This window comes from Corvus moneduloides, chromosome 29 (assembly GCF_009650955.1).
Source record: "Corvus moneduloides isolate bCorMon1 chromosome 29, bCorMon1.pri, whole genome shotgun sequence".
Taxonomy (NCBI): domain Eukaryota; kingdom Metazoa; phylum Chordata; class Aves; order Passeriformes; family Corvidae; genus Corvus; species Corvus moneduloides.
In genome coordinates, this window is record NC_045504.1 from 976919 (window position 1) to 1004194 (window position 27276).

The window sequence follows — 27276 nt, forward strand, 5'->3', positions numbered from 1 at the left end:
CCATGGATGTGATGTGGGCAGGGAAGGAACTGAGAGCAGCCCTGGGAGAAGGGCTTGGGGTGATGGGTGACCAAAAACTCCCAACGTGTTCACAGCCCAGAAACCACCTGTGTCCTGGGCTGCATCCAAAGGAATGTGGGCAGCAGGTCAAGGAAAGGGATTCTCCCTCTCTGCTCTGCTCTCCTGAGACTCCAGCTGGAGTGCTGTGTCCAGTTCCAGGGCCCCAGTGGGAGATGGACATGGAACTGTTGGAGCAAGTCCAGAGGAAGCCACGAGGTTGCTCAGGGGACTGGAGCACCTTCCCTGTGGAGAAAGGCTGGGAATGTTCAGCCTGGAGAAGAGAAGGTTGTGTGGAGACCTCAGAGCCCCTTGCAGGATCTGAAGGGGCTCCAGGGAAGCTGGAGAGGGACTGCTCATCAGGAACTGGAGAGACAGGACAAGGGGGAGTGGCTTCACACTGACAGAGGGCAAGTTTAGGATGGATACATGGGAGAAATTCTTCCCTGTGAGGATGGGCAGGCCCTGGCACAGGGTGCCCAGAGAAGCTGTGGCTGCCCCTGGATTTCTGGCAGTGCCCAAGGCCAGGCTGGACATTGGTGCTTGGAGCAACCTGGGACAGTGGGAGGTGTCCCTGCCTATGGCAGGGGGTGGAATGGGATGAACTTTTAGGTCCCTCCCAGCCCAAACCATCCCATGATTCTGTGATTCCATGACATCTGATACAGAAAAACAGGGTACCCCTTCCAAAAGGAACAGGAGTTTCTTTAGGTCAGCTATCCATGCGTGTCCTTGACCTCCTCTCTGACCTGAGGCACCCAAAGTGCTCACGATTTGCTATCGAGGCCTCATGAGGAACTGATCAGCACAAGTTCTCTTCCTCCAGAGTAAATGTCTTCTTTTATTACTGTAAGAGCATTAAAGGAGGGCACATCCCTGCTGCCAGTGCCAGACAGAGCCTCACCTCTGCGTTCCTGAAGACCTTCAGCATGTCCCCATCAAAAGCTTCCACAGTTTTGTAATAGCCAGTCAGGATTTGCTTCTCAATCGTGGCAAGGTCCAAGGGGTCAGAGATCTTTTCGTAATAGTCTGCATTTCTACAACAGGAATGTTGGCACAATGTCAGCTTCACCAGCAATTCCCACTGTGCAAATCCATCAGAGAAAGCAGCTCTAGGAAGGCAGCACTTACTTTTTCTTTGGGGGCAGGTTCAGGAGAGGAGCGGCGAGCGCCTGCCTGGAGGAGTCTGCAACAGGAACAGAGCTTAGTGCCGCCACTGGAGTAAAACTTCCAAAGAAAAGCAACTAACAACATTCAATCCAGGTTAAAAAAAGGCTTTTCTGTTATCTAAGTCACAGGGAATTGAAATGCTTCTGCATTTCTAGATGTTGGTGGCCGCAATTGGAGCACAGGCAGCACAAGGAAGCACAGTTTTTCTGATTTTTTCTGGAATTTTGAAATGTCAATTTCAAAGGACAGCAACATCTGCAAATTCTGGTGACAAAGCAGGGGCTTGAGGCTAAAGCAAAGTGATTATTGGTAAGGGGAGAAATTTTAAAAAATAGGAGTTATTTAACATCCCATCTTTTTCTAGCATTTCCTATCCAGAGAGTCCATTTCCAGAGGTTGAAAACGTGCCCATGGAGATTTTTTTTTTAAAGACAATCACCTTCACCTTTGTAGGATATGATGCTGTCACATATCTCCTTGAAGATCTGAGCCAGGCGGGCAGCACGAGCCACCTCGAGGTTCTCCTCAGCCGCGGCCAAGCGCCGCGTCCGCACCGAGCGCGACGTCTGCAGGGCTGAGAACTGGGTCATGAACACATCTGGGAAAGGGCAAGAGAGAATTACCTCCAGACAAGAAATTCCTTTCTAAACAAGAAATTTGTTAAGAGATCAAATTACAGCATCTTCTCTGGTGTAGCAACTCTACCACCAATTATTAAACGGAGATGTTTTCTAATTTTCTAAGCTACTGCAACATCCACGGCTTCAGTTCCCTACTCCCACATCAGTTCTCACCTAAATGGATCCGTTGGTTGTTGGAATATTTTATCTTGCTGGAGCAAATAAAACATGTCATTGAACTCACCCCAAATACTCAGCTTCTCCTGTACCTGACACTGGGGGCCAAATCCTGCCAGGCTCTGAGGATGATGCTCCCACCAGCAGGGTTATTTTTGGAATAGGAGCAATAATTTTTCCCTCATAGTCATATTTTGCCCCATTCCCACAAGTGACTGCACGCCAAAAATCTTTGTTCTCTAAAGGCCTGAAAGCTGTGAAACTATTGAGGATAAATGACAATTTTCACAGTCTACACAACTGTTTCTGGTTTAGGGATACAGACAGCAGGAAAGAGCTCTTCTCCATCAGGGTTCAACCATGGAAAATCATGGAATCCCAGACTGGTTTTGGTTGGAAGAGACCTTAAAGCTCATCCAGACCCATCCCCTGCCACAGGCAGGGACACCTTCCACTATCCCAGGTTGCTCCAAGCCCCATCCAACTCGGCCCTGGGCACTGCCAGGGATCCAGGGGCAGCCACAGCTTCTCTGGGCACCCTGTGCCAGGGTGTCCCCACTCTCACAGGGAGGAATTCTCCCTAATATCACAGAATAATATCCTAGAACCACTGAGGTTGGAAAAGACCTCCAGGATCACAGAGTCCAACCTGTGACTGATCACCACCTTGCAAACCAGAGCACGGCACTGAGTGCCACGATGTCAAATGCCATCCTCCTCCTCCCACAAACCACTCTCAATGAACACCACAAGTGACAACTTCTCCAGGGACTCGAGTGACTCCTGGGAGCTTTCACCTGTGCAGCAGCCCTTGCACATCTTACAGAAGGTGTATGGATCTGGTAGGAGCTCTACACTGGATTTACACAGAGTTTAACTCTCCATGTCACAAAGCAGCAGCCGAGGAGGCTGAGGGGCCTCACCTGATTTGATGTTGCCGTCGTCCCGGCAGATCCCGTTCCAGCGGGTGTACAGCGACGAGCTGTGCATGGTGTCACTGACGTGCTTCACTTCCTCTTGTTTCTGTCGGATCTTTTCCCAGTTCCGTACCAAAAACACGTGGTGTTTTAGCACAAAGTTCCTGCAGGAATTAGGAAGGTATCCAAGAATCGCTTTTTACTGGAAAATTAGTTCTTTAACGTGGAGAAAAAGCTGGATATTCCGAGTTTACCCTGGGCCTTCTCTCCTCAGTGGAGAGGAATTCCAGCCTGGCTGGTAAAGGAGAACTAAAAGCTGCATCCTCAGAAATTTCAGGATGGCCCATCTTACAGAAGAACATGTCAATATTTGCACAGCACTCCATTCCTGAGGCAAATCCCCCTGAAATCACCCCTCACCTTTCCCTGTTAGACATGGGCTTCATCTGCAGCTGAGGCGTCAGCCTGGTCGGGGCGTTCACACTTTCACTGGGCTCCTCAGGGATGTGGCCCCTCTGGAAAACAGATTGTTCTGATAGACAGGAAAAACTGTGCCAAGAACTCAGCAAAGCAGCCAAAGCAGTCCCTGAGACAGAACCTGCAGCATTACTCTACTGCATTTCTGTTCAAAGTTTGGGTTTCTGTTTCAAGTTTAAAATGTACAGAAACACCAGGTTTTGGTCTGATGGCACAGACTGATTTCCCATTAACCTCACCCCACCAAACTCTGCCCTTCCTACTTACTCTCTTCTTTAGTTTGTGCTTTGACTTCCTCTTCTCTTTCGACCGCCCAGGTCTTCTGTGGGTGCTCACAGGCTGGTTGCTTTTGCTTGAGAGTCCATTCATGCGTTGACTTTTACCCCCAATTATTCCTCTGCATTTGTCAAAGCCACATTTGCAGAGTTGCTTTGAGGGAAAAAAAAATAAATCCAATAAACCCCGAACATTTAGATTCTCTCTCAATATTAAAAAGAACATTTTCTGTCTAATACAACACGACAGGTTTTGTGTAATTTTTACACTTTACAGAACTGTTAGTCCTTGGTGAGATTTTTCAAGGTCTCAGGGTGGGGTTTTTACCTGTTTTTCAACATTAAATGAGTGGAAGTTGTAGTCATAGGTGAGCTCAGTCCCAGCAGGCATGTCCTTGAGTGCATACAGCCCTATCCGATACACACCATTCACAGACCTGCGGGGGAAATACAATCAAATACCCCCAAAATTAAACATAAAATCATCTTTGTGCACAGAGTGGAAGTGTTAGAGACACGCAGCAACACCTCTGCTGTGCCCTGGGTTATGCTTGCCCTCCACTTGTGCAGTTCTTTTATTTCTCTCTTACAATAAACCTTGAGGGCTAAAAAGTGAACACCACATCTACAAAGAGTAGGAAGTTGTGCTTCAGACAGAGAAGCTACAAACTGGCTGTTGTGACAGTCACCTTATCCCCTGCAACACTCGGGTCCTCCATACACTGAGCATCACACCTCATCTCAAAATCAGACTGGTTGGGGTTGGGAGGGACCTTAAAGCTCATCTCATGCCACCCCTGCCATGGGCAGGGACACCTTCTGCTATCCTGGTTGCTCCAAGTGCTGTCCAACCTGGCCTGGAACACTTTCAGGGATGGGGCAGCAGCCACAGCTTCTCTGGGCAACCTGTGCCAGGGCCTGCCCACCCTCACAGGGAGGAATTTCTCCCCAACATCCCATCTAACCCTGCCCTCTGGCAGTGGGAAGCCATTCCCCCTTCTGCTGTCACCCCTTGTAAATAGTTTTCATCTTTCCTGCAGCTCCTTCAGGTACTGGAAGGACACAATTAGGTCCCCTGGAGCTCTTCTTCTCCAGGCTGAACAATCCCAGCTCTTCCAGCCTTTCATCACAGCAGAGCTGCTCCAGCCCTGTAATTAATCTGGCGCCCTTCCTGTGCTGGGACCCCAGACTGGAGGCAGCTCTGCAGGTGAGGTCTCACCTGAGCAGGGCAGAGAGGGGCAGAATCCTCTCCCTCTGTCTCTTCAACTATTTTATTTTGTGTTGGATTTTCACATTTAAAACTTTACTATTGCTTAAATCTAGAATTATCTGAGAACCACGAGCTACTCTGCTGTACTGTCCCCACAGTGACTCCTGTTGCACCATCTGCTGTTCCCCTGCAAATCACTCACTACAAATCCCTCAGCAGTACTTCCTCCTAGCCTGGGTCCCACAGAGTGCTGGTATGACAAGGGTGTGCTGGAACCCGACTATTTCCCTCTTTCCCTGCTTTTAAAAAAATACTGGAATTGTCAGAAAGAAAGGGTATATACACACACAGATGATTTTAGAGCATTACCTTTGCAGCAGGTTAGGAGTGTGAAAACCAGCAGTGCTGGGAGGGAAACAGCCCAGTGTAACCAGTAATGCTGGGAGGAAAATGTCCCAGTGTGACAACCAGCAGTGCTGGATCTGCCAGCAAACTTGGATCCTGTCTCCAAAGCATCCAACACTACACAACTCCTCTTGAGCAGCGTGAGCACCGTGTAAGGATTATTTACAGCTTGAGACCCCTCCCTATTTTTACATCTGACTCCCTCAGATGAACTGGCTCTCTCTCTCTCTCTCTGGGGGCACCAGCCTTCCGGGGAGCAGAATCCCTTTTCCTCACCATTTCTGCATCTCACAGTTGGGGTTGCAGCTGTGGTTGATGAAGCGAGCCTCGTTGCCCATGCGGTAGCTGTCGATGACCATGCCACTGTCCAGGTTCAGGCAGTAATGGTCACTGTGGTTGTGGTACTGCTCAATCATCCGGTTCCTGTGGAGCAACACAGCGAGTGTCCTGTGATTCTGCTTGTCCCCACACAGCACACGGGGAGTGACACAGCGAGAGCACATCTCAGACAGGGGTTTGAAGAAAAAGCAATGATAGTATTTTATATTTTATAGAACTGTACACCTAGAGATGGAGGAAAGCCATTATTGTACCTATTTTTATAAGTCAAGGCCACTGACAGAGCTTGGGTTAGAATTTAGAAATTTGCTCTTCTGGAATGCTCCCTTTTGGGTTCTGCAGATTATTTGTACACATTTCATGTTGGTAACCTGTGTATGGAAGAGAAAATGCAAGTACACATTCCTTGGGGTGTCTGTGTATGCACGTGTACAACAACCAGCTTCCTCCTGGGGACTGGGCAGTTCTGGAATCACATCCACGGATCACAAGAGCACAGGGACAGGAGTCAGTGTTAGTGGTTATCTCTGTATGAGGAGAATGCAGCTGCCTTCTGGTGGAGCTCTGAGAGCAGCAAGTCCCTCCAACCTCACATATCCCACAATGCCACGGAGTTAATAAGACAATTCCTTTTTTCCAATGGTTATCAATGCTTGCACTTGTTCTTTTTCCTTCACATCTCTCTGCAGAAGCCCCTTTCAGCCCCACTCTGCCCCTCAGTTCTACCTTGTGCAGTCCAAATCCTGCAGAGTGCTAATTTCAGATTCAGTCCCTCGTGGCATTTGGCATTTACAGGGCAGATGAGGCAGATGATACATTTCAAACATTAATCACCCCTCTCTACTGGACTGAGAAAATCTTGGTTAATCAAAAAAACCAGAATTCTAAGCCTTCCTGCTGGCTGGGACCAGAACAACATTCCTTTTCCCCCTCATCCTCCCCTTTGCTCCTGCCTGAGGATATCCCAACCACGACCACAGATGTTAAAGTAATTTATGAGCCTTCCATGCTAAGGCAGCAAATAAATATTTCTACCTGAATTCTTGCTCACTAACAACTTCTCCCAGATATTCAATGATAAACTGTCCTGCTTTCAGGGGTTCTTTGGTACGGATACCCCATCCTTTCTCCTCGGCCCGGAACCTCTCCAGGCACTGCACCCACTCGTGCCTCTGGATCCGCTGGTTGCAGCACTGCTCCCCACAGGGGCAGGTGTTGGGGGAACACTCTGCAAAGATCATCCTGAAAGAGACAACACAGAAGGTAAAGGGAGGGGAAGAGCATACTTCAGGATCTGTCATACAAGGAAAATCAATCATAAACCAATACATGAAATCAATATAGAAATCAACACGTATATAAAATATATAATATAAAAATCATTCATGAATCAATATATGAAATCAATATATAAATCAACACATATAAAATATATAACCATATAAAAACCAATCATAAATATATAGAATCAAAATATAATAAATAAATATGCAAATCATGACATAAATAATATATAGAAATCAATAATAAATCAATATATAAAATCAATGTATAAAATCAATATATAAATCTACATTATACGTATTACATATAAAAGTTAATAATAAATTAAACAAAACAGAAGCTATTCAACAACTAAAGGGCTTTTTGTTTTCAAGGTGTAATTCCCACAGCGATTCCCTGCCTGGCTCTCACTGCTATTCAAAGGGCAAAATGGAGATTTTAATGGGATCTTCCCCTGGAGAAAGGGGTAGGGCAGTGCTGAGGAATCACCTGGTGCAGGGAGCTCGGGGGGAGCTGCAGGTTGTGCCCATGGAGGGGGAATGGCCGGAGCCCCCGGCAAGGGGCCGGACCTGGCACTGACCCTTTGCCTGACCAAGGCCAAGTGGCCACTCTGAGCCCCCCCAGGAGCATCGGGCACAGCCTGGGAGGGGACACCAGCCCAGGAGGGGCCTTTGCTCGGGGTCCCTCCCCGGGGGCAGCAGCTGGAGCTGTTCTGTGTGGCTCCTCCACCATCCAAGGGCTGGAAGGACCCAGAGCCTGGGGCTGGGCTGGGAGGGAACTGGTCTGACTGGGACCAGCTGGGAGTGTGGGAGGGTCCAGCAGGGCCCTGTTGGGTCACTGGAGCCGCCACTGCAAAGGGGCCTCGGTGCCAGTAGTGACAGTCTGGGGGTGACACTGGGACCCCAGAGCATCTCCAGAAGGTCACACTCTTTTCTCTGCACAACTCTTTTCCTAGGAGGTGATGAGCTGATGTGAAATAATCCATTGCTAACCTGTTCAGACAATCCTCCACACAGCCCTTCCCACTGTCATCCTCTGGTTTCTTACAATTGCAGGTGGTGGCCTCGTAGCCAGAGAGAGGTTTGACATCCACATAGACATCTGGAGAAGGAAAAAAAAAAAAAAGAAGAAAAACAAACCCAAACAGGGAAAAAAATTCTTTTCAGTTGAAAAAGAACTGCTTATCTACAGTATTTTCATTCCAATTAGATAAAGGGGAAAAAAAGCAGGTGGAAGTGTCTTTGGTAGGACAAAGAGCAGGACAGAAAGGAAGGTGTCACATGAAAATTCCACAGTTATCACATTTTAGTAATAAGGTTTTACTTACTGGAACGGATTTTTTTATAAAGTGGGACATCTGGCTTTTTATACAACTAAAAGGAAAAGAAAGAAAATTTTAATACATTGCATAAGTGCATCTGTTATTCAAAAGGATCAGGGAAATTATGTTCTGTACATAGGGAATTGTTCTGTAATCATTACTAGAAATCTGTGTTCTCTTCTCTAGGCTCAGACTGCATTAACAACTAGGTCACAAGAAGGACCTGAATAAGTGGAATTTGGGCTTAGTGAGACAGTGGAGCAGTTTGTTCACCACATTATTTATTCTGTCTGCCCAGAGCAATGTGGGAAACAGCTGTCCTGAGGACAGGCTCCTCTGAACAGGGCTTAGAAGAAGAGGAATTACTTATACCTACTTTGGAGAAACCATCTTTGGTGGAATCACCATGTGCCAATGCTTAAAAGAGTGAAAACAAAAAATCAAGGTGCTGATTTATCAAAGTGACTCAATGATCTGAAGGGTTTTTTCCAATCTAAAGGATTGTGGGGGTCTATGAGAACTGTGAGGACAGGTGGGAGCCAGGAGAAATGCAGATTCATCTTCTCTGCAGAGGAGCTTCCTCTCCCAGATGGGAGAGGATGGGAGAGGAAAGGGGAGCTTACATCACAATTCATAATTTCATATACATGCCAGCCTTTCAAACAAGCTTTAAGGAATAATTTCCAATTATTCACTATTTCTCACACATTTCCTGCACTAAGAGCCTTCCCTCAGTGACCTTAGTGGCCCACAGGAACAACCCAGACATCTTCACACCCCTGTACAGAGAAAACTCCTCTGCAAGGGCCTCCAATAGTCCAGGATGAGCTGGAAAATGTCAGGGAAACAGATTCCATGTATTTATTACTTATAAAATACTGAATAGATGAGTCAGGCCACCGTCAATACATGGCAAGAAAGTGTCCTCGGCTGAAATGCCCCCAATGCTCCTGACTTGAGGATCAGATTCCAGGGGTGTTGGAGTGCAGCTGCAGCCACAGCACCTGGGAATGTGTCCTGCTCATTTACATGCTCAAGTTACACTTTCTCACCACAGAGCTGAGGACAGATTCTCCCACCAGCCTTAAATCCTGTGGTAAATCACTTGGTGGAAACATCTCAGGGAAAAAAAAAAAAAATCCTATTTTTAAGCTTGCACATATTTAAAGCTCTTTAAAAACAACGAGACTGTTAAACAGTTTCTCTTCTTTCCTCAGTACGAAAATTTCAGCTTGCAAGTGAAAAATAAATTCCACTCTGCTGGGATTGATCCAAGAAAAATAAGGCCTGAAATTTCTCAGTGCTGCTGGCAGTACATCCGAATTCTCCCGAGGCGTCTGAAAGCAGCTCCCTGCACAGAGCAGCACCGCCAAAATAAAAGTCTGCAGCCAAATTCATGACTTTTGTCGGAGCAGAAACTCACAGGGTTGCTATTTTGCAGGAGGTGGAATAATGGGAATTTTCAGCATTAAATACATATGCAAATCCCTTCTCCCCTCACGACAAGAAATCCCCTCCCCGGCCGGGATGTGTAAACACAGCTCTCCGAGGGCTGCTCTTTCCTTCTGATCCCAATCTCAGCAGCCCCGTGACTTCTTATCTCTTATCTCGTACCTGGTTGTGTTTCCACTGCCAGAGGATGTCGTAAGGCAGCTGGAAGTCGATTCTCTTTTGTCTGAGGTACTTCCCTGAAACAAAAACGTTTGTAAGTGGCACACACTCACAGCCACGAGTCCGCAGAGAGTGGGAGCTGCTCCGGGCACCTGGGCAGGCTCTGACAGGGCCTCTCACGGCCGGAGGGCAGAAAGGAGAGGGGCAGAACCCTCCAGAGCCTTCTGGATGCCAGGGCAGGCCCAGGGAAGAGCCCCCAGGACACTGAGGCCGGGTCCTGCTCCCCTGTCCAGCGCAGGAGCAGCATCCAGGGACAGCGAGGGGTGGAAGGAGCTGGGTCAGACCCCACCACAGCCAACCCCTGGCAGGACTGACCACAACCCCCGACAGGACTGACCACAACCCTGTGAGGGCACCACAGCCAAGCCCTGACAGGACTGACCACAACCCCCGACAGGACTGACCACAGCATCTGAAACAAGTGACCACAACCCTGTGAAAGGACAACAGCCAACACCTGGAACAACTGACCACAGCATCTGACAGCACTGACCACAACCCTGTGAGGGCACCACGGCCAACCCCTGGCAGGACTGACCACACCTGAAAGGACTGACCATAACGCCTGACAGCACTGACCACAGCATCTGAAACAACTGACCACAGCACCTGGCAGGACTGACCATGACCCCTGACAGAACTGACCACAGCCCTGTGTGTTCTCTGTGAGAAACCTCGAAGCTGACACGCTCTCCTAAGTTTTCCTGTGCACAATCCAACACTTCAACACCCAGGACAAGACCTGCACTGCCTGTGCAGGCCCTAAATCACAACATTGTACTCAAAGAAATCAAATCAGTTTTGAAAATAGTCTCCCAGCCCGTTGCCGTGACCTTTACCAGAAGACATTTAAGAATGAATTCAGACTTGGCAAACACATTCCTAGATTTTTTGGAAAGGCTTCAAGGGGATCTGTATTTTCAGCAATAACTGGAACTCGTTTTAGACAGGAGTTCCTGCCTTCACTGGAGATTTTGGCTCTATTCTAACATTCACTGTCACCCCTAAAGGACACAGACCCATTACATCATTCACACCAGACCCGAGGGCTGACACTGGTTAGCTCCAGCCAAGATTCAACATTGTCTGATCATTTTGCTGGAATCCTGTGTCACAAAACTGCAGGGAGCAGAGTGCCTAGGATGAGGTGTCAGGCCCAGGACTGATTTTTTTTCCCCCAGCTTTTCTAACTGTTAACAAGTGCCTTTATATTCCTCCAGTAATGCTCTGTGGCTTCATATAAATTCACATGCATACCCTCGCCACTGGAAAATAAAAATGGTAATGTTTTCCTTACAATTTACCCCTAAATTACTTTCCATTTTTAATGCCTTATTCATCTCTAGCAGGTTCCAGGAAAGAGCTAAATCTGCCAGGAATTTGCTTTCACTTCTATGACCTCAGCAGGCCAAACAAAAGGCTCTTTCAGGTGCCCTGGCACCGAGCCTGGAGCACAGGGAAGGTCCCCTCAGCCCTCCTCAAGTGGGCATCAGTGCAGTCCCCCAGCAGAATCCCAGTCCTGGTCACTGCTCTGGGGTTAAACCATCCCCAGGCACCCCTGGAGCAACGGGAGCAGCTGCAGGGCAGGACCAGCAGTGTGGGTGGGGAACCCGGTGAACCTGATTTTATGACCCCATTCAAAAAGGAGCTGAGCAAGGGCACTTTTGGGAGAATTTAAATTGTCACCTTGAGTTCTGAAACCTGTTTTGTGGCTCCTGATCCACACACATCTGTCCTGCTGTCCTGCCCTTGCTGTGCAGTTGTGTAGGCAGCCAAACAGCTCAGCTACAAGAAGACAAGCCAATGACAGCTGTGTTTGATGGGACAAAGATTCCTGCTGAACAACGCAGAATTCCCCAAACTCGCTGGGCGTGACGGGACTTGCAGCCAGAAATCACAGCACTTCAAAAGCTGAAACAATCACCTGAGAATCAGGGAATTACTCAGTGCTTTATCCTGGGAAATGATGTGAGCTGTGAACAGTGGGAGCTCTGGAGCATCCCCCCAGCCCAGTCCCTGAGCATCCTGTGCTCCATCACCTCTGAGGGCCTGGGACAGACTCAGGTTATGGCTTCTTCCCACAGGCACTTCCCTGGGAGTGTTCAAGGCCAGGGACAGCGTTTGGAGCAACCTGGGCTATGGAAGGCAGCCCTGCCCATGGAACAGGGTGGAACAAGATGACCTGTAAGGTCCCTTCCCACCCAAACCATTCCATGATTCTGTGATTTTATGAAATCCTAAATCCCCTTTTTTTTCCTACCTGAGACCTAAAAATGGGGATAAAGTAAAAACAAAGATAACACCAAAGCTTTTAATTCTCCCACCCTTGTATCCCTGTTTAGAGACAGACAACACTGAGTGCATGGGGACTTGGGGGAATTTATCATTCCATGCTCAGCTTTTGGGATTTAACAAATGGTCATAATTGTCTGTGGGTATTCTGCTGTAATTTTCCTTGGAGGTGGAATTTCATCCAAGGATTATCACAGTTAAAGCAGGTTTTCAACCAGAATGGCATCTTCCGACACACAAAAAATCAAGAACAAAGTTCGTGTTTTAAGCTAAAAAAAGCCTCTCAAGTGAAACTGGGGAACACAGAGGGATGAGTTGGCAAAGCTCATGTGCCAAAATCCACAGGTGACATGGCAAGGGATAAAAACCAGAGAGAGGCAGAAGCTGTGCAGGCCCCCCAGTGCCACATTTGTTTCCCAACAATTAAAACACAGGTGAGGTACCCACCAACGTGGATAGGGGCTGGGAACAGCCCGTGCTCGTGCTCCCCTGGGGTGTATTCCAGCTTCTCCTTCTTCAGCTGGATCAGGCGGCTCTTGGGGCTGTGGAGGACAGGGACAGAACCAAAACATCACAATGGGGAACGCCTGTCACTTGCACAAAACACATTTTCTGTTTTAGTTAAGGTGTGAATGTCTGGAGCATCAGGCCAGAGAATAATAACAGAAATGGCCAAAGAACTGCTTTCCGGGTTTCTTAACAAACACACTGATCCCAGCCCTTCCACAATGGAACTTGTCTCCATAAATGCTGTTAAGGCAACACCCAGTGCAACACCATCGACTTTAAATGCCCAGCACGTGATATAAAAGTAGTAACTAAAACTACACAAATAAAAGACGGCTGACAGATTGTATCTGGTGGTTTTTGCTGAGGAACTGGACACGTGACACATGTACAGCCCTGCTCTCCCACTTCCCTAAGAGCAAACACTGATGTGCTGCCCTTTAGAAGGTTGTTCACCAGGAAAGGCAGAAAAAGAATAGAAATCAGAGTTTAAAAAGCTATGAGATGCCCCTTCACAGAAGGAAAAATAGGAGTATGAAATTAGAATGGTCCTATGGGTCAGGCAGGTGACAGCTCTGTAATCTGGTGTTTATAAACATCTCCTCCTGGCCAACAACAAACCTTGGAAAACAGAATCTGATGTGGTTATATTTAGAACTGCAGTCCTGCAACATTCAAAGGAGACTTCTAAATGTTAACTATACCAAAGATTAAGTGATACTGAAGCCTACTAAAGTGTACTGGAGTTTTTTAAGGGATCTATTTTAATAACTGGACAAATAACAGAAACATGAGTCAATAAAAATGTGATATTATTGTTTAACCAGTGAAGGGAAAATGCAAGTTAAAAACAAATTTTGAGATACAGATATCAACAACTGAAAATAATTAGGAAGAAATTCTTCCCTGTGAGGGTGGGGAGACCCTGGCACAGGGTGCCCAGAGAAGCTGTGGCTGCCCCTGGATCCCTGGCAGTGCCCAAGGCCAAGCTGGAGAGGGTTTGCAGCAACCCGGGATAGTGGGAGGTGTCCCTGCCCATGGCAGGGGTGGCACTGGATGAGCTTTAAGGTCCCTTCCAACCCAAACCAGTCCATGGTTCTGTGATTCCACGCAAGCCAGTCAGACCCGGGTGAGACCTCACCAATAATCAGGGAAATGACAACTTCCAACAGCCCAGGTGGGCACCTACAACAGGACACCAGGGGAGGACATTCCTGAGCACCTGACAGACTGAAACATAAGCCTGGCTTCACAAAAGGTTGGACTTGATGATCTTGGAGATTTCTTCCAACCTGAAAGGCTCTCTGATTCTGTAAGAAACGCTTCCCGCTCTATAATCCACTGCCTACAGCTGTTTGGTTCAGTTTCTGTAGGGGCAAATTTAAAACACCCATTTTTGGTGCACTCCCCACCAACAGAACCAATCTGGCCTCTCTGTGCAGGCTCCCAGTAACAGGGCAATGGCCAAATAACAGTTTTGTAGAAGATGAGAATATTTTGTACCCCTCTGCAGGGGCTGAGGACCAGGTTTAGTCTCCAAATGTCAGTCTGAAGTCTCAGGCAAACTAAGGGAACAAAGACCAGAACCACAGCTCTCTTCCCTGTACCTTCCTTCCACTCCATCCCTCTCCTTCCTTTTTTGCTGTTTCATTTCTGTTCCCCCTCTCCAGCTTCCAGTGTCTCCACACTCTTATCATGTTGGCTGGAATTACTTCTCTGTGGAATTCCATTTTTGAAGTGTGGAGCCCCTTTTTGCCTCAGACCATAGTCTGATGAACATTTAAAGCAGGGATAAGCCAGCTTTGATGCTGGTCTGATCACTGGTCTGAGTGCAGGGTTAACTGCTCCAGGAACCGTCCAGTGGAAGGCTGGATTCCATCCAACCATTATCCCACCTGGACATCAGGATGGGACACAGGAAGGGACAGCACAGGAACAGGAATATGCCACAGAGGTGAGGAGAAAGCACAGCTGATTCTTTTGGTGCAACATCAACCTGTGCCAACAGCAGGCACCTCCTGAACTGCAATTCGTGTCCTGCTCAAATATCAAAATTATGTATTTCTCTAAACACTCTACAACATTTTAATTAACTGCTAATTTACTAATTACTAAATTTTTTTTTGGTGAACTGGACTTTGCAGTTCACTCCTCTAGGAAAACCACTGCTGGATACAGAGAACAACTCCTGCACAAGATCTTCCCTTGTTTTCAAAGCTGCAACCTTGTGCAACCACACACTGAACCTCTCTCCAGGTCCATGTAACTCCCAGTGGCAGCCCAGGATTGGGAACACCCCTGTGGAGGTTACAGCCATGCTGCTTACAGAGTTACAGTTGGAAATGAGGTAGAACTGAGACTCACTCAGGAACCATTCCTTTTATTCATTTGCAAAGTATCAAAATCTGAGCTTTCTTCACTGTATTTAACAAGGTCTCCAGCCTGAGGGGAGCTGGAGTGAACTCCTCCTGAGGCGAATTGTACCTGGCTGCAGAGAAATGAGGCAGTTTTAGATTTGTTAGAATCAACTCCTGAAATCTCTTTTAACAGCCTACCAACACTGACCAGGCCAGGCCAGACCTTTCCTGTGCTGCTGTTGAGCAGCTGGATGTGAGCGATGCAGAGAGAGGCCGTGACTTGTACAAACCTCAGCACAACCTTCACTGCTTCACACGGCCTCGTGACACTTGGGAATTATTTAGGAAGGATGAAAGAGAGTAGGAAAATGGTTTTTAAAGCAAAGTGTCTGCAGTGAACACTGCAAACAACTACAGAAAACCAGCGAGTACAACCCACTAATGGGACACAGGGACTGTGGGAATGGGGACAGGGACCAACACTCACTGTGACAGCACTTAGAGGGTGCCCCATGATCACAGAGCTGCCTTTTCCTTCTCCCCTCAGATCAGGTTTTCAAACTCCTACAGCAGGAAGTTGGGTAAGTAATGGGATAACAACATGAACTTCTGCTCTCCTCTTACTCTGTTCTCAAATATCCAACCATGTGTCTGACCGTGGAGGAGAATGGGAGCAGCACACCAAACCAGAAAAATAATCTAATTACCAAAAAGTGACTCTTGTTCTGTGGATTTAGTATGCTGAACCAACTTGGTAAAGAAGTGACCCAGTGCCAGCAGGATGGAATGGTGGGATCAGCCCTTCAGGCTGCAAGAGAGTCCTAAATGGAGATGGCCACAGCAGTGTCCTTGCCCAGCTACGCAGGTCCATGCCCTGCTTCAGTATCAGTGCAAACAGTGCAGAGGCAGCTCACATGGTGCAGGCACAGCAACTGCTTCCCTGGAAGTGGGAAGTTCCTCAGTGTCCTTAAGCAGCTCATCTCAAACCCCAGGATCAGAGCAGGGAAGAGCTCAGTATGTGGAGCAACAGGCAAAGGGAAGACAAACCAGCCCTCTTCAAGTGGTTTGCAACTTCCTCCTGAGGAGCAGTGGAGGGGCAGCTCCGATCTCTGCTCTGTGAGAGCAGGGACAGCACCCGAGGGAACGGCTGGAGCTGGGCCAGGGGAGGTTTAGGTTGGATAATGGGAAAGGTTCTTCCCCCAGAGGGTGCTGGGCACTGCCCAGGCTCCCCAGGGAATGGGCACGGCCCGAGGCTGCCAGAGCTCCAGGAGCGTTTGGACAGCGCTCTCAGGCACAAGGTGGGATTGCTGGGGCTGTGCAGGGCCAGGGGTTGGACTCCATGATCCTTGTGGGTCCCTTCCAACTTAGGAACACTCAAAGTTCTAAATATTTTACATTAAAGAAAAGGGGAAGACTCTCTGAGCTCCTCTCCTAAGGCAACAGACGAAATTGTGAGATTTGAAGGCTGCATGCTGTGTACAGCAGTGACAGAACACCCAGAGGGTAAAGTTTTAGCACACCTCTTTAAAACAGATAAAACTCAAGTGGCCTCACTTTGGTCAGACCAAAATCTTGGTTTCTTCCTTAGAGGCTTGACCTTTTCACTGATTCCTCCACTCTAACATGGAAAGAGACCACAGCAGGAGCAGCTGATAAACTGTACTGGCAGTTTCCCAGTGGTCTCCGTAACACTTTAACGTGGTCTATGACATAGTGAGAAGGTGCCAAATTTTCTCTCTTTTCAATCTGTCAGATCATACTGGAACAGAAGCACAAATTCCTGACTTCAACTCATTTGTTCAGATGGCATTAGAAAACATGTGTGACTACAAAGGGAAGAGGGAGGTGTCCACATTCTAGTGGAACGCCAGGCTGCAAACCAACCAGTGGGAAAAATAAAGAAACGCTGGATTGTTTTACCCTAAACATCTCAGAGAAAATAGAGATGAACTTCACTGAACTGTGAAATGAACTGGGTGCATATCTGAAATTCTTTCACACAGAAGATGACCAGTTGTCACCATTGAGCCAATGAAAACAGCAACCCAGTGACCCCTTCTCTGCAGCCCCTGTGCTCAGCTCCTGCTCAGAACCTGCACACATCCAGCTCTCCCAGCACCTGCATTGCCAGCACCATTAAGACTCTTGAATAAATCTCTTGCCTTCCTCAAAGCTGATAATCAGAAACCCTTTCAGGCTGCTCGAGGCTGCTTTCTGACTGGGGTTACATTTTACATCCTCACTGGGTCAGATTCTGACAGTTATCATGCACATAATTTTCCACAGGCTTCAATTAAGTCGATGGTTTTATTTCAGCTACTCATGAGTGGCAGCTCTTTATGGTTCTAGGTGAAAGGAGAGTTTCCACTGGCCTATCAGAGAGCAGTTTTGCTCTGTTTTACTTACTCTGTTGTTTTGTACACATCAGAGTAGAGCCCAGCCTTCTGGTACTTCTTCTTTGGGGGTCGAGGGGCTTTCTTCTCACGCTGGGTTAGAGGAGGCAAAGGCTGCTCAGGGGTTTCAGATTCAGGTGGTTTCCCAAGAGCTTCATGTGGACTGGGAGGTCCAGCTACTGTCTCAGAGAAACTGGAAGAAAAAGTAGAGATAAAAAAAATCATCTTCCCATTAAGATCATCTCACAGTATTTCATTATTCCTCTCTCTAATCTGGTCAGCAGAAAAACTTCATATTTCTGAATTTCTGGGTGTCTCAACTACTTAAAAAAATGCAGCTCAACAATCATGATCAAGTGAGGGTTAAGCATAATCCTAAGAAAAGTATGGTATTTTTTTAGTGATATTATTATTACAAAAAGAATGTTGTTTGTACTGCTGCTGTTTATCCCTTGGAGCCTCAGCTGAGTAATTCAGAAGGCAGCTCTTGCTCTCTGCTTTTGCACTCTAAATCCAGCACGTGGCAACCCTTTCCTCAGCCTTCAGGACAGTCACAGAGCAGCCCCTGAACACGTGGTGCCAGCAGCACCCTCACAGCACCCATTTCTGGGAAGGAGAACTCCTGACAGAGTTTGATCTGTTTATTGATGGCTTTGGGGACAAGCATGAGAAGATGAGATCAGAGAGAGATTTTTGGTGTGGTCCTTTACCAGTGACTGCACAGGTGCACCCCTTAACTCCTCCCTGCTGCTTTAGCTTTTACTCTTCATCTGCTGTACATCAGTTGATCTCCCTTTACATCCTGTGTTGCCTGTAAGTATTTGTTTGGGATCTACATGAGCAGATCCCACGGCACACGCAACTCTTCAGGGTTCCTTGTTCCACACAGGAGGAAGGAACAATCTGGGGCACCTCATCAGTGACCCTGTTACAACTCATTAAAATGTATCCTTCACCAACACAACAAGCACAGAACTGACAGTTTTAGATCACTTGAGATCCCACCCCATTTCTGGGGTGTGTTCAGTACCTGAGGAAGACCCTGAACACACTTAACGTTGACATGTTCATGTTGGTGCCCTCTACACTGAACTCCTTAATAAAATCAAGCAGACGATTTCCTCAATGACTGAACCGTTCTAAAACCAACTGAGGTACAAAACTGTAAGGGAATCACCTCTTATTGCTCTCCTGCTCATCTTCAGGCAAAGACTTGTGTCTCTTCCTGGCCTGTTCCTCCGGCAGCCACCTCTTCCTCTTCCAGCCTTTGCGGTGCTCAGGGTCCAGGTTCACGCTCTGCACCACGGCTTCGATGACGTCCGTGATGGTGTCTGGCCCCAGGTGCAGGGGGCTGCTGCTCTGCTCCCTGTTCTCCAGCTCCTGGCTGACCAGCCTGGCTGCCTGGAAGGCCTGCATGGACACCACGGCCTGCAGCGGGTACTTGCGCGGCCGCCCCGGCCGGCGCTTCACGAAGTTGTTCCCTGTCCGCGACTGCCTCTGCAGCTTTTTGGCTTTCAGGATTTTGTTGACGTGGTCCAGATTTTTTTTTGTCGCCAGGATCTTGTTGTAATTGCACATTTTCCTCGCTTGCCGCTGCATGGCCTCCACCACGCTCCTCTTGAGGTGCCGCGGGGAGTAGCTGCCGGGCAGCCGCTCCTGCAGCAGGGAGATGCTGTCGCTGCAGGAGCTGCCGGGGATGGCCGGAGCCCCCAGGCCGTCCTGCTTGCCCAGGGCTCTCTCCCGGGAGTGGTTCCGGGCAGGACTGGCTGATGGAGGGGCGGACACGTTGGCCATGACGGCTTCCAGGGTCTTGTCCAGCGTGGGCGGCCCGTCCTGCTGGGCCATGCGCTGCAGCAGGGTGTCCACCGAGTCCTCGGCGGCCGGGGCCAGGCGCGCGCTCCGGGCCGGCCCCGCCACCCCTGGAACACACAGAGACAGGGCTGGAGAGGGGCTGGGAGCAGAAACATGGAGCTGAAACACAGCAGCTGCATCAACTGACAGCGTTTGTGCCCTGGGGCTGCCCAGAACATTCGTTGACAAGGTTCTGTAACGTGGAGAGGGACCCAGTGATACAAGTCAGTCAAACTTTGTATCATCACTTTTAATGTACAATTATTTTCTCTTTATTCCCACATAATCCCCCTTTTCTAACAGCAAAGAGCAACGAGGGTTCACATGATCCTCAAGTTTCTTTCTATTCAACACTAAAAATACAAAACCCTCTGTGTGCACATAAAAGTTGAATCCTGATAAAAAATGGAGCAACATTTGAAATGTTTTTAAAGTAATTTTTCTTTTTTTTTTAAAGTTTGGAAGTACTGAAACAACTATTTTCATTGCTCTTCCAGTTTTTTTATCAAATAGACAAGGCTGATGATGACAGAACTGATTGGATAAAGGTAAATCAAAGCAGCTGGACAAAAGAGAAAGGCTAATTTACAGAGGAAGTAGATTTAGATCTGGCTTTTAAAACTGTTATATGCTTTAGGGCTGAAGACTGGTGCTTGAAAAAGAGAGTTTCCAGGTCAACCATGTAGATTATGCTGCATTAAAAAGGGATTTGTTCTAAACTAAGAGCTTCCCAAAGCTGCCCTGCTGCTCCTTAGTGATAACATTCCATCAGAAGAAATCCTGTTCTTTCTGGAATGAAATGGATGCGGCCTTCTCACAAATACATCACAACTGCACATTAGCATTGACAAAATGTTACTGTAATTGTGGCCAATTATTTAGATCAGATCTGCTTAACCCAGCGGGGCCCAGGCTGGAGCCTGAGCAGCACATCCTGGTGTCAAGGGAACTGTTAAAGGAAGACAACAAAATGTGTTTATAAAGGGCTCTGGCACTTGACAGGAGGGAGAGTATTTGTTAGATGACAGAGATAGAGCACAACCAGTTTAAATATTTTCTACCCTTCTAGCTGTTCTTGAAGTCTTTTCTACTTGAAGTATTTTCTAATATTTTCAGTAGTCCAATTGTGTTACACTGGAGAACTCGTTTCTCACTAAGATTCCAAAGTCAGGAATTTGTAAGTGCAAATGAAAAGGTGCTTCAGAGAGTGCACAGTTTGGAGGAGGAAGAGTCAGCAAAACGTGTTCTAAAAATCCTCCTCTGGACAATGCTCTTCCTGGTGACAAAGGACAAGAGGAGCCTCCTGCTGTGAGCTGACCTGGACACCCCAACAACTCCGAGACAACTGGAAGGATTTATGCTTTCAGCTCTGCATTTCAGATGAAATAATAAAAATAAATTACCCTTTGTTTTCTTCTGGCCTTTAGAGGCACATGGGGATGGAGCTAGGGCTCCTCACAGAACCCACCTGCTCAGTGAACCTCAACCAGCACCACATCCCCTGGATGCCCTGGAACTGGTGCTGCTGCTTGGAAACTGATCCAAAGGGCTGGGACACTGCAGGCTCTGACCCCAGGACAGCTGCAGCTCCTCTCTGACAAACACACTGAAACCCACATGCATTCCAGATCCACGGAAAATACAACAATGACTGATCTCAGCTGCATTGTCACTTCGGTGACTTTGAAGTTGATAAACTCGTGATTCATGTCATTCCAATGCTCCTGCACAAAACACTCCTCAACTTTAACACTTCCTATTCCCAGCTACAACGACTGCAGCTGCCCCTTTCAAGTGAGCAAGGGCAAGAAAGTGAATGAGACAGAGGAAAAAGGAAGATCCCTTTCCCACTGCAAAGGACTTTGTGCAGCACAGGCTGAATGGAGCATCTGTTGCAAACATCTGTTTAAAGCGGGGAGGAAATGGCACTTTTGGCATATCCTTCCTAGATGGAAATCATAACTAGTTCTAAGTACCAATCCTAGGGATTTACTACATATTTGCAGTCAATTTGGATGTCTAAGAATGTCTGAATTCTGGTAATGGGAGTGTTTCTGCAACTGAGCTTCTTAAAAAATGGGTCAACCTGCTGGATTTTCTTCTGTCCAATCCTAGGGGAGCTCACATTCCATTTTTACAGAATCATAGAATGGTTTGGGTTGGAAGGGACCTTAATGAGCATCTTGCTCCACTCCCCTGCCTTGGGCAGGGACACCTTCCACTGGGGCAGGTTGTTCACAGCCCACTCCAGCCTCTCCTGCTATCTGGGATAACCACTGGGTGACAACACCCAGGAGATGAACATCTTCAGCTCCTCCCTGTGACAATTTGGTCAATAGGTTTGACATTGTCACAGGGGTAAAATGTGGCTGACAGCAACACACACACAGTCACACACACACTGTGACCTCCTGACAAAACAGAGCTCAAACACAGAGTCAGAGAATCATGGAATCACTAATGCTGGAAAAGCCCTCCCAGCCCATCGAGTCCACCCTGTGCCCGATGCCCACCCTGTGCCCAGCCCAGAGCTCTGAGTGCCACCTCCAGCCCTTCCTTGGACACCTCCAGGCATGGGCACTCCAAACCTCCCTGGGCAGCTCCTGCCAAGGCCTGAGCACCCTTTCCATGGGGAAATTCCTGCTGCTGTCCACCCTGAGCCTCCCCTGGCCCAGCCTGAGGCCGTTCCCTCTCCTCCTGTCCCTGTTCCCTGCCAGCAGAGCCCGACCCCCCCGGCTGCCCCCTCCTGTCAGGGACTTGTGCAGAGCCACAAGGTCCCCCCTGAGCCTCCTTTGCTCCAGCCTGAGCCCCTTTGCAGCTCCCTCATCCCTCAGATGACTGTCTAGAGCTTTGTTGCCCTGTCAGGAGGGAGAATCTTTCCCTTCCTCATGAGCCTCAAGCAGCGACCTGCAGGGACTGCCAGCCCTTGGCTCCCTCGCTCTCCTGCTGCAACATCCACTCCACCTCACCAGGATCCTGCACCCAAGATTTGTTCTTGTACCACAGACTTGATGAGATGCTAGCAGAGCTCCCAGGCCTTCCAGTACTTCCATTATCTCTCTCCCATGAGTATTCCTGACCTGGCTGGGGCATTCACAGCTGGACCATTACTGATGAGTGGGATGAGCCACATGCCATCCTCCATCACCTTGGCAGGATTTTCACATGTGAGGAAGAAAACCCAACAGCAAAGTCCAGCCTGATCCTCCCCTGACCTACCCAGGGGCAAGAACCCTCTGCCTCCAGAGCAGTGCCAGAGTCAGGCTCTTCCCCAGGGAGGAATTAATTTATTCCTCTAGTTAACTGATTAGCTGTAATGTCACAGGTCTGGATTAAAGCACTGAGCTCCACAAGGCCTAACTTAACCTGGTGGGGAACCAAACCCTGCCCTGCCACAGCTGTGCTGCTGTTTCTCTAAGCACCAGCTCAAGTCTCCCTGTTCTACAACCCAACCTACAGCACTTGTATCCCAAAATGCCAGTGGAAAAACTCAGTATCTCCACGAGCTGAAGTCCTCACAGCCATGCTGTCCCAGCTGTGTCTCAGCACAGGTCTGAGCAAAGCAGCGATCCCAAAACCAAGGCCCCCGAGCAGGACTTGCCTGGAGAAGAAGTGCTCTCCGACGTGGATCTCTTCCGGGAAGGGCTGCAGTTTGTGCTCTCCGACTGCCTCTGTGAGGGTTTGTCCTGGCTTGGCAAAGTGCCTGCAAAGCACATCAGGGAAAGGCACAAAAAACATCATTTCGGTCTGGCTGTGCCAATACAACACCAAAGGCTCAAACTGAGGTTACTCTGGTGTGGCTTCAGGAACACCTGTGTGCTCCCATGAACACAGGGAAGGATGGAAAGGAAACACCAAGCAGGGATTTGGCACAGGCCAACAGCATAGGTAAACAAGCCGTGACTAAAGCCATGCAATACTAACCACCCAAATTAGCTTGTAGGTGAGAAAAGAAAACCCCCCCATATTCCTGCTCTCAACTGAACTCCCCTGCTTCACTCAAACTCCTTGATTTCAGGGTTTGGGAAAGACCTCTGCAGACTACCAAGACCAACCACCCTGCTCAAAACAGAGTCAGGTTGCTCAGGGCCACCACATTCCGCTGGGTTTTCCACATCTCCAGTGACACAGACTCCGTGATCCACCGTTCCCTCACCTGTGTCTGTCTCAGCACCTGTGTCTAACATTCCTATTATACTGATTTTATGTGATTTGTAACGGAGCTTACATTCTATTACAGGTTTGTTGTTTCCCAAAACCTCAGTCCAACAGATGGCTGGGATATGACCATCTGTGGGCAGGTATTTGGGCTCTCACTCTCACTGGGAACGTCTTTTCTTCTGCACAAACACAACTCCCTGAACTCCAGCAGGTGCCCTTTGTCTCTCCTGCCACTGGGCACCACCAGGACCAGTTTGGCTCCTTTTTCTTCATTCCCTCCCATCTGGAACATGGGCACACTGGGAAGAGCTCCCTTTGTGCATCCTCTGTTCCAGGCTGGGCAATCCCAACTCTCCTGACCTCTCTGGATGACCGATCCCAGCTCTCCCAGGCCCTCTGGATGACAGAGGCTCCAACCCTCCCTGGTCATTCCTTGGCTCTCCACTGCACTCACTGCAGCATGTCCGTGTCTCTCTCGGACTGGGCAGCCCAGAGCCGGACACAGCACTCCAGATGTGGCCTCTCCAGAGTGGAGGAGAAGGGAATAACAATCCCCTTCATCCTCCTGGAGATGATCCCCATAACCCAGCCCCTGGTGCTGTTCCTCAGAGAGCCTCTCCAGCCCATCCTGCCAGCGCTGGTCCCCATGTGTGCTGGCACTGTCCCCTGCCGTGGCCACTGTCCCTCTCAGCCCTGTCCCACCATTCAGGGCATTGGGAGGGAGGTGAAACAGCGCTGGAACCCGGATTGATCCCTGGGTAACACTGAGTAGCTTTGTGCTGCTGATCCCATCCCTCTGTGCTGGAAGGTCACCTCATTCTGGAAAAGCACTGCCTTCCCCTCCTTGGGCAGAACTGCTCATCAGGAATTGCAGAAAGGTGAAAAGCTTAAAAAAAAAAAACAACTTAAGATTTTTAAATCCCTTAGATTTGTTGTGCTGTGCTGCTTTTCCTTTTCAAGATCCTGGCACAATAAAAAACACAAGTATTTCTGCTCCAGTCCATCACGGCAAATCTGTTAAAGCCCTGGGGCCTAAACAAGTGAGGATGATGATTATCTACACACAGAGCAGCGCTGGATTTTAGGCACCTGCAAAACACGTTTCACTCTGTGTTCTGAGCACACAGGGCTTGCTGTTACTTGCTAAATCCTTGGATGATGTCACCAGGCAGCAGGAAGCACAATTACCATTCCTTGAGTTAAAACCAATTTTAGAAAGACACAGGAATCCCACGACTGCTGCAGGGTGAAGGGACGGGGCTGGGAATGGCAGCTCTGCTGAGAACACAAGCAAAGACCTATTTCTGTTTCCCTTTTAATACATAAATATTTTCTTACAGTAAACTGCTTTATTTTCCTAAAATTTGAACTTTTAGAGAATCCCAATTACTCTTGAAAGCAAAGGCTGTGGGAGTCATGAAAATGTCATAGAAAAACCTGGTATTGCAGTTATGAAAATGCTGAGATATTAAAAACTCAGATCAGTATAAAAACCCAGATAAGCAAAAATGCACATGGCAGCGTGAGAGGAGAATGAGCATATCCTGTAAATATCTAGAAGACAAAATCCAGGATGCAAAACCCCAGATTTTTGCTGTTTCCCTTCAAAATATGGTTCATAATGAATGAGCTCTTTGGTTCTGAGCTCTTTCCTCCCTTCCTCAAAGAATCCTCCAAAAGGTAACAGCAGGACACTGAAGTTCTGCCCAAAATTCCTCCTCTGCCCATGGCCTGGGGCTTCAGTGCCTCAAGGGAAACCCCACGGAGTGCAATGATGGGAGAATCCTTGAAAGCATCAAACTGACTCACCAGAGTCTCTGGAAAAATCTCCTTTGAGATCCTCTCTTGCCCCAAAGTTTGGAAATTTTTAATCATGGGCACTCTTAGCTCCTGATGTACCAGCTGTGACTGCTGGAGGGAATGAGCAGCACTTTTCCAAGGATTCCAACCTCTCGAGAGGGCAGAGGGATAGCTCTCTTTGTCATGAACTCTCCTCAACAAGGGCACCATCACAAGGCTCCTGGACACTGTCCCAGGCTGCAACCCATGCTCCTGCTGAATTTCCTCGTGGCATCCTGCTGTAGGATGGTGCTGGTGGGCTCTTCCAGCAGCTCTGGCTCCTGCTGTTCCCACCACACACAGGGAAGGCACCTGCAGCAGAGCTCAGCTGGGACACTGCACAGGTGCTCAGCACTGGGAAGAGCTGTCCTGCTTCCAGCTGGGACTGAGGGAATTTGTCCCAGTACCTGGCTCAGCTGTGCCTGGGTTCAGGGTGAGGATGATGTTGGTCACACCCCAATGGTTGGTTGGTGTCCAGCAGTGCTCACCCTCAGCCCAGGACTCCTCAGTGTCCCCAGCTCTGCCAGCAGGGCCAGGACAGCTGACCCCAGCTGGCCACAGGATATTCCACACCATGGAGTGTCCGGCCCAGTGGGGGGGTGGCCGGGTTCCCCCGATTGGGTACAGGCTGGGCATGGGGTGGGCAGTGACTGCACTGGGCATCACTGGTGCTTCCTGGGGTTTATTCACAGGATCATGGAGTGGTTTGGGCTGGAAGGGACCCTAAAGCTCATCTCATTTCATGCCACCCCCTGCCATGGGCAGGGACACCTTCCATGATCCCAGGCTGCTCCAAGCCCCGATCGGTGCTGGGGACTGGCAGCAGGTACTGAGCAACTGTACCAGGCACCACTTGTGCTTCCTGGGGTTTATTTCCCTCTCTCCTTTTCATAACAATTATTACTACTGTTATTATTACATATAATTTTATTTCAATTATTAAAGAGTTGTTATCTCTACCCACAAGTTTCACTTTATTCCGACCCTCTGCCCACCCACCCTTCTGGGCTCAGGGGGGTGCTGAGCTGCCCAGGGGTTACACCCGCAGCAGGTCTGTCATTCCAGGGTGAGTTTTCCTCCTAAGGAACTCCAAGATGCATTGATTTCATAAAGTCTACACTAAATAAGTGAAATTAAGCAGCGGGAGAAAGTGTTCTAAGCAGGAATGGGCTGTAATTCATAATAGGGGAAAAAAGAGGGAGAAGGTTTTGGAGGCTGCGGGGATGGCCCAGCGGTGCCCTGCGCTGCTGGCAGGGGGTGGCACGTCGCGGGGGCTGTCACCGCCGGTGCTCCGGGGGCTGTCACCGCCGGTGTCCCGGGGGCTGTCACCGCCGGTGCTCCGGCCTCCGGGACCCCAGACCCCGCGAGGGGCCCCTGTGTGACACCCGCCACCGCTCAGCATCCCGGGACACGCTCCGCCCCCCTGCCCCGCTCAGGTCCCCCCGCTCAGCCCCCTCCGCCCCACCGGGCTCGGCGGGACGCGGCACAGGAGCGGCGGGGCCGCCAGGGGGCGCTGCTGCCCGCCGGTCCCGGTGCTCCGGGGCGGGAACGGGAACGGCCGGGAATCCTCGGGACAGGGACCGGCACAGGGACCGGGAATCCTCGGGATAGGGATCGGCACAGGGACCGGGAATCCTGGGGATAGGGACCGGCACAGGGACCGGGAACCCTCGGGATAGGGACCGGCACAGGGACTGGGACGCCTCGGGGCACACATGGTCTAGGACTGCCCGGTTCACCCCAGGAGCCCACACGGTCGTGCCCGGTAACACCGGTTATCCCAGGTGTTATCCCACGGGAACGGACAGACTGGGACACCCAGACCGGGACGTGGACACCTGGCCTGGTGTTTGCACAGGGAACGACAGCGGGACAGACGGTCCAGCTGCACCAGTCCCCACCACACGGCTGATCCTGCCAGGACTGGGAGCGGAACACAGCGAGGCCACGGGA

General features: G+C 49.1%; 1 protein-coding gene across 2 annotated transcripts in view; it reads right to left on the reverse strand.

The window, feature by feature from the left end:
• Window positions 1-27276, reverse strand: part of ASH1L (ASH1 like histone lysine methyltransferase) — a 63856-nt gene that overhangs the window by 12937 nt on the left and 23643 nt on the right. Inside the window, exons 4-19 of one of the 2 annotated variants that reach the window (XM_032093769.1) lie at window positions 22925-23026; window positions 18650-19391; window positions 17486-17665; window positions 12663-12757; window positions 9867-9940; window positions 8259-8304; window positions 7924-8032; window positions 6683-6889; window positions 5585-5731; window positions 4022-4130; window positions 3686-3847; window positions 3362-3456; window positions 2948-3105; window positions 1673-1825; window positions 1189-1243; window positions 962-1094 (exon numbers count right to left, since the gene is read on the reverse strand). In XM_032093769.1, coding sequence (XP_031949660.1) covers window positions 962-1094; window positions 1189-1243; window positions 1673-1825; window positions 2948-3105; window positions 3362-3456; window positions 3686-3847; window positions 4022-4130; window positions 5585-5731; window positions 6683-6889; window positions 7924-8032; window positions 8259-8304; window positions 9867-9940; window positions 12663-12757; window positions 17486-17665; window positions 18650-19391; window positions 22925-23026 — 2567 coding nt within the window. Of the gene's footprint in view, window positions 1-961; window positions 1095-1188; window positions 1244-1666; window positions 1826-2947; window positions 3106-3361; window positions 3457-3685; window positions 3848-4021; window positions 4131-5584; window positions 5732-6682; window positions 6890-7923; window positions 8033-8258; window positions 8305-9866; window positions 9941-12662; window positions 12758-17485; window positions 17666-18649; window positions 19392-22924; window positions 23027-27276 lie in introns of both variants that reach the window. The other variant, XM_032093768.1, reaches the window with a different exon arrangement.